Source organism: Mastigoproctus giganteus, chromosome 9, assembly GCF_048544385.1.
Source record: "Mastigoproctus giganteus isolate SK-2022 chromosome 9, ASM4854438v1, whole genome shotgun sequence".
NCBI classification, from domain to species: Eukaryota; Metazoa; Arthropoda; class Arachnida; order Uropygi; family Thelyphonidae; genus Mastigoproctus; species Mastigoproctus giganteus.
In genome coordinates this window covers 11256040-11271347 of record NC_143583.1, presented here as the reverse complement: position 1 = coordinate 11271347, position 15308 = coordinate 11256040, and the positions used below count along the sequence as shown (strand labels likewise).

Here is a 15308-nt window from a genome sequence, read left to right as displayed (position 1 = left end):
TGACTGAAGGTATAAGGCCTTGAATGGTTTGAGCACGCTGAATTCTGATGGGATCCTTACACTTGTTCAGATTATGGCCCTAAGGCGGTATAAATTCAAATTAAGAAAAGACACGTAGAATAGATGTGCGGAAATTTGCCTTTAACCAGCGGGTGGTTAATTGCTGGAACAAACTTCCATCTGTCGTTGTGGAAGTTGATAGGTTGAATAAATTTAAGGAGGAACTGGACAGGCATTTGGAGGGAATGGTGTGAATTTTTTTTTTTTTTTTATGCTGCATAAGCTCATACACTTGCTTTCTTGCATCACATGCCACTACTATTTCACCATAATAACGTAAAAAAAAAAAAGCACACAATTCCAGCAAGATCGAGTTTACTACCCATTTCTGATTGCTTGCAGTAACAGAAAAGCACAATAAACCGGAAAGTGCAAATTGTTTTTATTGTTTTATGAATGCGACTTCTAGAAATGTGCTTTAGAAAAATATCAGAGGCATTAAGAATTGATTCTTATAATGGAACATATGATAACGATGAAAGTGTAGTGCATTTTTAATGATTTGAATTGGTAACTAAAACAATTTACAAACCACGCTCACCACCTTTTATATGGCCTTAAGTTCACGCTCGTGACCTTAAAAATGACATTTTAGAGAGATAAATAGATTAGTTATAACAGTGAAAATTTAAACTTCCGATATCGTGAAACGAATTACCAAAAAACAATGTGTTATTGGGTTTACATTACGATATTTTAACAATACAGTGGTGTCTCTGGAACTGATTAATATATCGTAAAGCAAGGTACACTGTACTGTACAGCTACGCACGTGGTTGGGAATACGGTATTCATGAATGTTTAACATTCATTGTTTGCAATTAATGTTCATATTTTCGATTCTGTTGATACTTGGGGGAAAAAACTCGTAAACCCGGGATCCCGTAAAGCGAAAACTGCCTGTACACATATTTCTTAGTGTCTTGAATTTTTGGTTGTAACTTAACTTTTGGATACTGATGTAATAGAAATATCATTTGATATACAATTTTAAATTGCCAATCCCCCCACCCAAAAAAAAAAAAAAAAAAAAAAAATTATTTTCCACTTTTAAAGTATGTGACAAACTTTAAAAGAAAGATTCTTACAACATTCACAGAATCAACCAACTGCAAGCATCTCCCTGTTTTCTCCATTAGATGTTTTTTGCACTGAGCCTATAAAAAAAGTCATTACATTTAAATAAACTTAATACAGTGTAATAAAGATGTTACAAACTTAATTTGCATACGTAAAAAGATTAAAAAAACAATACAGTAATCCATCTCCAACCACATATGTGAGATAATAAAGTTTACCAAAATTTTGCAATCTGCACTTTTTCCCTTTTTTTTTTTTTTTTTTAACATTAGCATCGGTACATGATGCAAGAAAGCAAGCTTATATAGCATCAGCCAAAAAAAAAAAAAAAAAATTAAATTAAATTTAAAAAAAATAAAAATGCAATACAACACACAGACCCTTCTCATTTCACCCATCCACTCGCTCAAAATGTTTGTCCAGTTCTGCCTTGAATCTGTTTCAGCTATCAACTTCTACAACGACAGATGGAAGTTTGTTCCAACAATCAACCACCCACTGGCTAAAGGCAAACTTCCACATATCTATTCTACAACCGTCTTTCCTCAATTTGAATTTATGCCCTCTCAGGTGATTATTCTGAGGAAGAGGAAGAATCCCATCAGCATTGAGCATGCTCAAACCAATCAAGGCTTTATACACCTCAATCAGATCACCTAGCAGGTGCGTAGTCTCCAAACAATGTAATTTGCAAAACTTAAGCCTTTCTTTGTAAGAGCAACCCTTTGTTCCATTCACTAATCTTGTTGCCCTTCTCTGTACTCATTCCAACAGCTCTACATCCTTCTTAAAATGAGGCCTCCAGACCTGTACGCAGTACTCAAGGTAAGGCCTGACCACTGCCTTATACAAGGAATAATCACCTCCTTATCCCTGCTAGAAAAATTCCTGTATATCATTGACAAGATATCATGAGCTATTCTTGCAGACCGTCTGCACTGCTCAGAAAACTTCATATCTGCCTGCACAATTACCCCCAGATTCTTTTCATTCTCTACCACTGTCAGTGTGGTACCACAGAGATGATACGTTACTCTGGGATTACTGCTTCCCATATGTAATACTTTACATTTGTCAATGTTAAACTTCATTTGCTACCTCTCAGCCCATCTGCTCAACTTTTCTAGATCCTGTTGCAGCAGCATAGTATCAGTAGTGTCCTTAACAACCCTGCCAACCTTGGTATCGTCTGCAAACTTGGACATTAAGCCTGATACACCATCATCAATATCATTTATAAATACAGAAAACAACAATGGACCCAACACTGAACCCTGAGGAACTCCACTAATAACATTAGTCCACGTTGAGCAGTGTCCATTGATTACCACTCTGTCTTCTCCCACTCAACCACCCCTTTATCCATAACAGCAATTTGCCTCCAATGCCACACTGCTCCAATTTGTGCAGCACTCTTCCATGTGCAACAGTATCAAAGGCTTTTCTAAGATCCAATATATATGATATGATATCAAAGTTATTCTTTGCATCCAGTTCCTTTGTGACTACATCATAGTATCCAATCAAATTAGTCAGACAAGACTTCCCCTTAACAAACTCATGCTGTGTCCGAGCTATAACTGAAGTCTTGTCTAAATGATCCTGCAATACTTCTTTAACCAGTGGCTCCATTAATTTCCATGGAACAGAAGTTAAACTAACAGGTCTGTAATTACCTGTCTCCCTTTGATCCTCATTTGTGGATTAGGGTCACCTTTGCACATCTCCAGTCCATTGGTACCTCCCATGAGTCCAGGGAAGCTCTCATAATTATGGCTAAGGGTTTGCTTACTCCCTCTGCCACCTCCTTTAATATAACTGGATAGATTCCATCCACCCCAGGTGCCTTTCTTGTGTTTATCTTCAACAATTTCTCCTCCACTTAACTCTCAGTTATTACAAGATTATCTAGTTTACTGCCAGAGTTGAATACACCTCTGGCATTCCCCTCGCTGAATAACTCCTCATGTGTGAATGTCGATGCAAAATATTCATTCAGTTTGTTAGCTACCTAAGCAGGATCATCAACAGTTGAACAATCGATATCAAGTGGACCAATCTGATTTATCCCCTTCCTTCTAGTTTACATAAGTAAAGAACTCTTTGCTGTTTTTCTTTGCATAATTTGCCAAAGATTTCTCTTAATCTGCCTTTGCCTGTCTAAGCTCCTTTCTAACTTGGTTACAGACCCGGCTTATATCTATCATATGCTTCTTTGTCACTTGTTAATTTATATGTATCCCATGCATTTTTCTTCTCTGTCACATGTAGAATTAGTTCATCTGACATCCATTAAACCTTGAACAATATTTCTTAGTTGGTATGTAAAGCCTAGTAGCTTCCAAGATAAGTTCTTTGAATGCTTCCCATTTTGAATTTGCTGTTGGTAATATCATCAGTTGGTCCCACTGTATAGAATTTAAATACTGTCTCAGTCCATCGTAGTCGCCTTTACGAAAGCAAAAGCCCTTCCCTTTACCCCTAATGGTAGTTACCTCTTTGAGTAAATCCCACTTCAGCACACTGTGATCACTGCCACCTAGTGGTTTATTTACCTGCAGATTCTTAATGCATGAAGAATCACTACTGATAATCAAATCAGGAGTATTACTCCCTCTAGTTGCCTCCCGAACATGCTATGAAATCCCGAACATGGTATGAAAAGCCTAGTAGCTTCCAAGATTAATTCCCTGAAGGACTCCCATTTAGAATTCAGTTTTTAACATCATCAGTTGATCCCACTGTATAGAATTCAATAACTGCCTGAGATCACTAGTCAACTTTACGAAAACAAAAACCTTTCCCTTTACCCTTGATGGTAATTACATCTTTAAGTAAATCCCACATCACTAGACTGTGATCACAGTCACCTAGTGGTTCCTTTATCTGCAAATTTCTAATTCATCAGTCATCACTGCTGATAATCAGATCAAGAGTATTACCCCAGTGGTTGCCCCTCGAACATGTTGCTGTAGAAAACAATCCTCCAATAAATCCACAAAAGTCTTGCTAGCATGGGAGTGACCAACCCAAAAGTTCCATTCAATATCTGGAAAGTTAAAATATCCCATTACAAGACATACTAATTTACTGGTCCACTATTTCTCTGCACAACTGTTCGTTGTACTAATCAGTCATTAAGCCTATAACACACTCCTACTCTCATTTTCCCTTTCCCGGTGTTTATGTCACACCAAACTGACCCAACATTGCACTGTCCAACCATGTCAATTGGATGCACTTCCTTAAATTTTATGTGTTTCTTAACTAACAGCAGAATCCCTCCTCCCTTCCTACCCTATCTATCTTTTCTGTGCACATTGTACTCCCCAAATTCCAATTCTGCACTGCTTATATCCATGTGTCACCATGTCTCTAATATCCCAACAATATCTGCCTTTGACGCCTTAACCAGCACTTCAAATTCAAATTTATTTACTATATCAACCCTGCTGAATCACTGCTAATAGCATTGGTGTACATGCAAGTATATGTGCATCTGTTCTTACTCTTAGTTACTACAACACAGCCCTTGTATTTACTTGTTCCATGATGACCCATAGCAGCTCTTGAAATCCACAGCACTTTGCTCTCTAGGCTGCTGCTCATTACAACAGAAGCAGTGCAAGAATCGCTTTCGCCTCTGTCTGCGGCTACTGTTAATCTTTTAGTCTGTGAATCCCCCCAATCTAGCAGTTTTCCAACCCACCTAATGCTGCCTCGATAGCATCAGCAAATAATTCTTGCACTCTTTCTATTTAAGTGTATCCCATCCCTATATAAGCAGTCTTTCCTGTTATCAAGCACAGACCATTCTTGCTAACAGGAAAGACTTTTTCAACATTGACCTGTACTTGTTAATTAAATCTGCGGATCTCTTACTCTTCAGGTCATTTGTGCCAGCATGTATAACAATATCACTCTTTGCCCTTAAAAGATTATATCTGCTCTACAACAGCAACTTTTTTGCATCGATATTTACAAATGAAAAGCCTTTTGTGGCAATGGGAAATTGTGGGAGCGAAGTTAAAAAATATGTAATTAATGATATTGAAATTTCGCAAGATTATTTAATGAAAAAAAAAAAAAAAACTTTCCAGCCTACAGACCAGTAAGGCTCCTGGAGTTGATGGAATATACCCTATAATCTTAAGAGAGGCGGCAAGCGAGTGCATTGAACCATTGAGGCTAATTATGCGAGCATCACTAGACTTTTGGGAGATTTCCTTGGATTGGAAAAGTGCAAATGTATCTCCCATACATAAGGGTGGCTCTAAAAGTGAAGTTGGAAATTATCGACCTGTCAGTCTGACTTCAGTAGTAGGGAAAATCATGGAGGCAATGATCAAGGGTGGAATTCAGGATCATTTGGATTGAATTGAAATTCTCAAGGATACTCAGCATGGTTTTGTAAAGGGAAAATCATGTTTAACAAATCTGGTTCGCTATTTCGAAAGGGTCAATCACGAGCTGGATTTAGGGAATAATTTCGACATTGTTTATTTAGATTTCAGCAAAGCTTTTGACTCAGTCCCACATGAGCAGTTGCTTTATAAGCTGGAACAGGTTGGAATCACTGGAAAAATCCTTAGATGGATAGAAGGATGGCTTCGGGGCAGGAGGCAGAGGGTTATGATAAATGGCTATTCCTCAGATTGGGTTGATGTAAGAAGTGGGGTTCCCAAGGATCAGTATTAGGACCACTGTTGTTTTTAATTTTCATAAACGACATTGATGAAGGGATAGAGGGCGTGATGTCTAAATTTGCAGATGATGTTAAAATTGGTAGAGTAGTTAATGATCACTGTCAAGCTGAGCTTCTTCAGAGAGACCTAGACAGACTTCAGGAATGGTCAGAAAAATGGCAGCTGTGCTTTAATCCAACAAAGTGTAAGGTATTACACCTGGGAAACAGTAATCCCAAAAAAACTTATTCACTTGGTGGAGTTCAACTAAAACCAGTACTGGAGGAAAGGGACTTGGGTGTTACGATACGGTCAGACATGAAATTCTCCGAGCATTGTAAACAGGTTGCAAGGAAGGCCCATGGTGTCCTATCGATGATCTATCGAACTTTTGCAAGTAGAGATAGGGACGTGATAATCCCATTATATAAGGCTTATGTTAGACCACACTTGGAATACTGTGTTCAAGTATGGAGACCGCACCTAAAGAAAGACATCGAGATTCTTGAAAGGGTGCAAAGAAGGGTAACTCGCCTGGTGAGATCGGCAAAAGGGCGTCCTTATGAAGAAAGACTTTGAATATGTGGGTTGCAGAGTTTGGAAACTAGACACCTTAGAGGAGATTTGATTGAGGTGTTTAAGGCTCTGAGAGGCATCAGTAAAATGAATGAGGACAAAATTTTCAAGATTACTAGGGGACATAAATTCAAGTTACGGGGCGAAGTGTTTAGAATGGACTGCAGGAAGTTTTATTTTAGCCAGCGAGTTATAAATTACTGGAATAAGTTGCCTTCATGGGTGGTAGAGGCCGACAGTTTGGGGAAATTCAAAGGTCATCTGGATAGTACTTTCGGGTAAGGGAAGCGCATAGGATGATAGGTTTAATTTCCTTTTTATTTATTTTTTTTTTTTTATTTATTATTATTTAGTTATTTATTTTTTTTTTTTTTGTTTTTATCGTTGTTTTATTAGAATTTTTTTTTTTTTTTTTTTTTTTTGGCTGGTGCAGCATAAGCCATAGGCTTTCTTGCACCATGCGGCCGTTACTAATACTAATACTAACCTTTTCCCTGGCAGACATACTCTGGTCCTGTTCAACACCTCTCCTTTTTTGCATAATATATTCATATATTCCCTATCTCCCTGACAATAGAGTCACCTAGGAAGAACTCCACAAACTGTTGGAGGATTTTTTTTTTTGCATTAGTTTATTTTTTTTGCCAATTCTAATACTACGAGATTCAATCAAAATTAGAAAGTCACATACTGCTTAGAAAAATTTTTGTTATTAATTTTTTATGAACATTCCAGGAGGATACCACACAGAGGAACAAAAGTTAAAAGCTAGGTATCCTCTTATGCCATTCGACTTATGTGAATGTTTCATTTCCAGTTACAATTCTTGAAACTACTGCAGTAACAAAATATGAATGCATATCTGCACCTCACACAAGTAAATTTTCTTCACAAATCTGGGCCCTGCAGTGTTTCTGAAGAGTTGGGCACCCTTTGGCATTCTGCACAACTGATCTTTAACATTGCTGCATTCATGAAGAATGGTTGGTACCAACCCCTCAAAAATATATTCTCTGTACCAACCCCTCAAAAATATATTCTCTGGTACTTTACTATCTATCTTGCATAAATGGGTCAACAATTTTTTTTGGAATGTTTCTGGAGTTTTCACTTGTACTGGTCATCTAGGGTGAGGTGTCATCATTAATGAATTATTAACCCCTTTAAACTGCCCAGACCAAAATTTTATTCTGGTGCAAATGTGACCCCAATTCACAAAGGAGGATCAAAGGCTGACACAAGTAATTATAGACCAGTGAGTTTAACTTCTGTTCCAGGAAAATTAATGGAGGCACTGGTTAAAGAAGCACTGCAGAATCATCTAGACAAGACTTCAGTTATAGCTCGGACACAGCATGGTTTTGTTAAGGGAAAGTCTTTCCTGACCAATTTGACTGGATACTATGATGTGATCACAAAGGAACTGGAGGCAGGGAATAACTTTGATATCATATATTTGGCTCTTAGAAAGGCTTTTGATACTGTTGCACATGAAAGACTGCTGAACAAATTGGAGCAGTGTGGCATTGGAGGCAAATTGCTGCTATGGTTAAAGGGGGGGTGGTTGAGTGGTAATCAATGGCCACTGTTCATGGTGGACTAATGTTATTAGTTTTTTTTTTTTTTTTTTTTGTAGTTGTTGGCGCATAGGCTTCTGTGGCCATAATGCACCTCCCAAGGTTTTTGCAGTACTTTGATCCAAGCCCGAGGCGGGAATCGAACCCGCGACCTTTGGGTTGCCAGGCAGGTACTTTACCCACCTGGCTAGCCCGGTCGGCTAATGTTATTAGTGGAGTCCCTCAGGGTTCAGATGGGTCCATTGTTGTTTTCTGTATTTATAAATGATATTGATGATGGTATATCAAGCTTAATGTCCAAGTTGGCAGACTATATGAAGGTTAGCAGGGTTGTTAAGGACACTAATGACAGTACATAGCTGCAACAGGATCTAGAAAAGTTGAGTAGACAGGCTGAGAGGTGGCAAATGAAGTTTAATATCGACAAATCTAAAGTACTACATATGGGAAGCAGTAACCCCAGAGTGACGTATCAACTCTGTGGTACTACACTGACAGTGGTAGAGAACAAAAAGGACCTGGGGTAATTGTGCAGGCAGATATGAAGTTTTCTGAGCAGTGCAGACAGTCTGCAAGAGTAGCTCATGGTGTCTTGTCAATGATATAGAGGAATTTTTCTAGCAGGGATAAGGAAGTGATTATCCCCTTGTATTAGGCAATGGTCAGGCCACACCTTGAGTACTTTATACAGGTCTGGAGGCCTTATTTTAAGAAGGATGTAGAGCTGTTGGAACGAGTACAGAGAAGGGCAACAAGATTAGTGAATGGAACAAAGGGCTGCTCTTAAGAATATTGCAAATTACAGTGTCTGGAGTCTAGGCACCTGAGAGGTGATCTGATTGAGGTGTATAAAGCCTTGAATAGTTTGAGCATGCTCAATGCTGATGGAATTCTTCCTCTTGTTTGTTTGTTATTTGGGTTTTTTTTTTTTTTAGGAGCATTAGCAACTAAGGCCATATTGCCCCGGGATATGCGGTGGTCATTCCCTGACCTTTCCGCATCCTCCATATTTGGTGGTGACGGGCTCGAACCCCGGTCTAATCAAGAAGCGTGTGCTATGTACTGCTGCTCCTTCCCACCTGGCTACGGAGGCACCATTCTTCCTCTTGCTCAGAATAATCATCTGAGAGGGCATAAATTCAAATGAAGGAAAGACAGATGTAGCATAGGTGTGCAGAAGTTTGCCTTTAGCCAGCAGGTAGTTGTTTGGTGGAACAGATTTCCATCCTTTGTTGTGGAAGTTGATAGCCTAAATAAATGTAAGGCTAAGCTGGACAGGTATTTGGAACGAATAGAGGGGTGAAATGGGAGCAGTTTTTTTTTTTTTTTTGGCTGATGCTGCATAAGCTTGCTTTTTTTGCATCATATGCCTCTACGAATGCTATTCACAAGTGGGGCAGCAATGCCATATACAGCTTTCCTGCCTTTAAGAATAATTTTTCATCTTTCTGTCAAAAATTTGATGGCTTGATGTTCCAGTTTTGAGACATCCATGTTTAGCTTTGGGTTATCCATTTTAGTATTTGTTCTACTGTACTTCAGTGTATTCAGATGCACCTGTGCAAATACGATATATAAATTCCTATAATACGATATAGGAATTCTTCACAAATATAGATGCAAAGAAGAGAAGATCAAACCCTTATGCAATGGACATGGGATAGTATTAGATAACCCAGCTGAATTTGCAGATGAACTGAACGGTTATTTTTCATCGATATTTACAGAAGAAAAACCCTTTACATCAATGAAAATTATGGGAGTGAAGTTGAAAAAAAAAAAATGTAATTAATGATGTCAAAATTTCGCATGTTTATTTAATGAAATAAACTTGAGCCTATAGGCCAGTAATACTCCTGTGGTTAATGGCATATAAATCAAGAGTAGCATGTTATATTGCCTCTATAACATGCTACTATGGAAAACAGTCATCTAATAGATCCACAAAGTCTTGCTAATGTGTGAATGACCAACCCACAAGTTCCAATCAATAGCTGTAAGGTTAAAATCCCCCATTATAAGTCATTCTGATTTACTGGAATAAGGGATGGTCAGAAAAACGGCAGCTTTGCTTTAATCTTAAGGGAAGTGGCAAATGAGTGCACTGAACAATTGAGGCTAATTATAAGAGAACCACTGGATTTGGGAGTGATTCTGTACTTAAGGACTGGAAAAGTGCCAAATATGTCTCCAATACATACGTGTGGTTCTAAGAGTGAAGTTGGAAATTATCGGCAAGTTAGTCTAAATTCAGTAGTAGGGAAACTCATGGAGACAATGATCAAGGGTAGAATTCAGGATCATTTAGATAGAAATGGAATTCTTTCAGAATTCCATTTCTATCTAAATGATCCATTTCTATTTCTGAAAGAATTCATCATGGTTTTGTAAAGGGAAAATCATGTTTAGCTGTTTTGGCAGGGTCACTCAAGAGCTGGACTTAAGGAATAATTTTAACATTGTTTATTTGGATTTGCAACAATTTGACTTAGTCCCATATGAACAGGTTGGAATCACAAAGAAAATCCTTAGATGGATAGCTGGATGATTACAGGGAGGTAGAGGGTTGTGATAAACAGTTATTCCTCAGATTGGATTGATGTAAGAAGTGGAGTTCCTCAAGGATCAGTATTAGGACCACTGTTGTTTTTGATTTTCATAAATGACATCAATGGAGGACGTGATGCCTAAATCTGCAGATGAAGTAACAGGAAGAGTAGTTAATGATCACTGCCAAGCAGAACTTCTTCAGAGTGACCAAAATAGACTTCAGGGATGGTCAGAAAAATGACAGCTTTGCTTTAATTCAACAAAGTGTAAGATACTGCACCTGGAGAACAGTAACCCCAAAATAACTTATACACTTGGCAGAGTTGAACTAAAGCCTGTAGTAGAGGAAAGGGACTTTGGTGTTACAATACGGTCAGATATGAAGTTTTCTGAGCATTGTAGACTGACTGCAAGGAAGTGGTGTCCTATCGATGATTGATCGAACAATCGCTAGTAGAGATAAGAACCCCATTATATAAGGCTATCGTTAGACCACACTTGGTATACTGTGTTCAAGTATAGAGACCACACCTAAAGAAAGACACTGTGCTTCTTGAAAGGATCCAAAGACTGATAACTAGCCTGGTGAGATCAGTAAAAGGGTGTCCATATGAGGAAAGACTTTGAATATGTGGGTTGCAGAGCTTGGGAACTAGACACCTTAGAGACTTGACTGAGGTGTTTAAGGCACTGAGAGGCATAAGCAAAATGAATAAGGATGAAATTTTCACAGTTATAAATGATTCTAGAACAAGGGGCCATAATTTCAAGTTAGGGGGGAGATCTTTAGACTGGATTTCGGAAAGTTTTATTTTAGCCAGCAAGTTATAAATTACTGGAATAAGTTACTTACATGGATGGTAGAGGCTGACAGTTTGGGGAAATTCAAAGGTCAGCTGGATAATTACCTACTGGAGGAGGGAAATGCATAGGTTGTCTATTTCCTTTTCCTCTTATTATTATTATTGTATTTTATTTGTTTATTTTTGTTATTTTATTTTATTATTTTATTTTTTATTATTATTAATTTTTAGGCTGGTGCAGCATAAGCCATAGGCTTCCTTGCACCATGTGGCCATTATTAATACTAATACAAATACTAAAAATACAGACATTTATGAGAGTATGATTAGACTACAGCTTTTTATATATCAAGCATATTTATCATCAAGGAATAAAATTTATTAAATGCCCCTCATAACATTTAATATGACCTTATAAGATTAAGTCTCTTTAATTTTCAATTGCTAATGCTCGCTACTGCGAAATTTATTCCTCATTGAATAAAATAAACATGAGCTCGAAGCAGGAAATGGGAGGAGTGAGGATGGATGCTGTCTCCCCACCAACTCCCAATAATCAAAATTCTAAAAAGCCATTTCTGCCCTTTCAAAAATTAATTATAATAAAGCACTAATGTAAACTCACAAACTTTCCATTCACTCAAATGTGTTACAGCATCTAGTAAAAAATTATTTATTCTCTTAAAAATTTAAGAGAGGTAATTTTAAATAATATCTCACCAACTCAGACGTGCCTCGAGCAAATGATACATCGGCCAAAGACTTCTCTGTCTGTATTCGAACATCATAAGAGTTTTTATTATGGCTGCCATGAAGAAGCTAGGAAAAAATAAATGATTTTTGCAATTTAAATCGGGAACAATTACAAGGGGTGTATTCATGAGTGAAATCAGAGAAATCGATAACTCTGGAATATGTTCCAGAATTTGAAGCACATACCAGAAGTACGCACAAAAAGTTCTGGGGTATATTCTGGAGTCCAAAATAAGAAGAAATACGTCATATAATAAAAAATAATTAAAATCAGGCAGATACATACCCAGCAAAATGTTTATTCATACTAGACATGTGTGTGCTTATTCATATTCATTATTATTTTAATCATCCATTTAGGCCTACACCTTGAACAGTATTTCTTAGTTGGTATGAAAAGCCTAGTAGCTTCCAAGATTAAGTCCTTCAATGATTCCCATTTAGAATTTGCTGTTGGTAACATCATCAGTTGATCCCACTGTATAGAATTTAAAAAAAACTGTCTGATTGGTCCCACTGTAGTCACCTTTACGAAAGCAAAAAAACTTCCCTTTACCCCTGATGGTAGGTAGTTGCATATTTAAGTAAATAAACATGCAACTACCCACATCAGTACACTGTGATCATTGCCACCTTCTGAATGCAAATTCTTAATGCACAAATAATCACTGCTGATAATCAGATCAAGAGCATTACTCCCTCTGGTTGCCTCTCGAACATGCTGCTATAGAAAACAATCATCCAATAAATCCACAAAGGTCTTGCTAGTGTGTGAGTGACCAATCCATAATTTCCAGTGAATATCTGGGAAGTTAAAATCCTCCATTATAAGACATTGGATTTACTGGCCCACTATTTTTCTGCACAATTGCTGATTAAACTCATCAGATTCATGAGGATATAAGTGTCATTAGTCATTAGTGTATTGACAACCCTGATGATATGAAGGTTGGCAGGGTTGTTAATGACATTAATGACAGTACGCTGCTGGAACAGGATCTAGAAAAGTTGAGCAGTTGTTATATGGTTTTTAGGAGCATTAGCAACTAAGGCCATATTGCTCCAGGGATATGCAGTGGTCATTCCCTGACCTTTCCGCATCCTCCGTATATGGTGGTCATGGGCTCAAACCCCGGTCTAATCATCAAGGAGCGTGTGCTACGCACTGCTGCTCCTGCCCACCTGGCTACGGAGGCGACAAGTTGAGCAGATGGGCTGAGAAGTGACAAATGAAGTTTAACATTGACAAGTGTCAAGTACTACATATGGGAAGCAGTAACCCCAGAGTAACGTATCAACTCTGTGGTACTACAATGACAGTGGTAGAGAATGAAAAGGACCTGGGGGGTAATTGTACAGGCAGATATGAAGTTTCCTGAGCAGTGCAGACAGTCTGCAAGAGTAGCTCATGGTGTCTTGTCAATGATATACAGAAATTTTTCTAGCAATGATAAGGAGGTGATTATCTCCTTGTATAAGGCAATGGTCAGGCCACACCTTGAGTACTGTATACAGGTCTGAAGGCCTCATTTTAAGAAGGATGTAGGGCTGTTGGAATGAGTACAGAGAAGGGCAACAAGATTAGTGAATAGAACAAATGGTTGCTCTTATGAAGAAAGGCTTAAGTTTTGCAAATTACAGCATTTGGAGACTAGGCACCTGCGAGGTGATCTGATTGAGGTGTATAAAGCCTTGAATGGTTTGAGCATGCTCAATGCTGATGTGATTCTTCCTTTTGCTCAGAATAATCGCCTGAGAGGGCATAAATTCAAATTGAGGAAAGACAGTTGTAGGATAGATTTGTGGAAGTTTGCCTTTAGCCAGTGGATAGTTGATTCGTGGAACAGACTTCCATCTTTTGTTATGGAAGTTGATAGACTAAATAAATTTAAGGCTGAGCTGGACAGGTATTAGGAACGAACGGAGGGGTGAAATCAGAGCAGTTTTTTTTTTTTATTATTATTATTATTATTATTTTTTGGCTGATGCTGCCTAAGCTTGCTTTCTTGCATCGTATGCTCTACTAATGCTAATAACACACACAACTACTCTCATTTTCCGTTTCCCAGCGCTTATGTCACACCAAACAATGCCTTGCATTGTCCACCAATGTCAATTGGATGCACTTATTTAGATTTTGTGTTTCTTAACTAACAGCGCATAACCCCTCCTCCATTCCTATCCTTTCCATACACATTGTATTCCCCATATTCCAATTTTGCACTGCTTATATCTGTGTGACACCATGTGTTTGATATCCCAACAATATCTGCATCGACATCCTGACCAGAACCGCAAAGTCAAATTTATTTACTATATTCCTTGTATTGGTGTACATTGAAGTATTCATGCACCTGTCCTTACCCTTAGTTACCTTAACACAGCCCATGTATTTACTTTTTCCATGACACCTACCAGTCCCTGAAATCCTCAGCACCTTGCTTTCCAGGCTGCTGCTCAATCTAAAGCAGTGCAAGAATCACTTGCGCCTATGCCTGCGTCTTCTATTAATCTTTTAGTCCATGAATCCTCCCAAGCTAGCGGTTTTCTGACCCACCTAACACTGCTTCGATAGCATCAGCAAATATTCTTGCAACCTTTCTATTTAAGTATATACCATCCTTGTAGAAGTAGTCTCTCCTGTTTACAAGCACAGACCACTCTGAAAAAAAAAAAAAAAAAAAAATTGTACCCCACGAGCTTTGCAATCTCTCCTCGGCCGAATTGATTGACAAGGCTCTCTCATGTACTCCCTCCTATCGTGTCTGGGCAGAATTCCAGACACTTTCAAATTTACTCTAACATGCAACTTTTTTTTTCAACATTGACCTGTACAAACTTCAAGATGCCGTTTACATTGACAAGTGCTGAACATGCTGATATTATGTATATTTATGGATTTTACAATGGAAGTGCTCTGTTGCTGAATACCAACAAAATTTTCTGAGTTGCATAATTCTGGATCAAAGAGTTATTAGCAGTTTCCCCAAACATTATGAGATACAGGTGCAGCATTCACATACCATATGAACATGTGGTCCAACAAGATATGGCTGAAAAGGTATTGTTCAGGCTCTACAGCATAGCCCTGGTGCTAGTATCAAAGGATATCCATGCATCTTGGTGTTTCCCAATCAAAAATATGAAGAACACTGCATAAAGAAGGCATGTATCCATATCACATGCATCATGTTCAGCACCTCAAACCCAGGGATCCTGCTAAC

General features: G+C 38.2%; 1 protein-coding gene across 3 annotated transcripts in view; it reads right to left on the bottom strand.

Annotated features, from left to right (window-relative positions):
- The window catches only part of LOC150080050 (dixin-like), a 391642-nt gene that overhangs the window by 185871 nt on the left and 190463 nt on the right, over positions 1–15308 (bottom strand). For 2 of the 3 annotated variants that reach the window (XM_090381956.1, XM_090381958.1), the window contains exons 8-9: positions 12052–12150; positions 1149–1217 (exon numbers count right to left, since the gene is read on the bottom strand). In XM_090381956.1, coding sequence (XP_090238082.1) covers positions 1149–1217; positions 12052–12150 — 168 coding nt within the window. The remainder of the gene's footprint in view (positions 1–1148; positions 1218–12051; positions 12151–15308) is intronic. The other variant, XM_090381957.1, reaches the window with a different exon arrangement.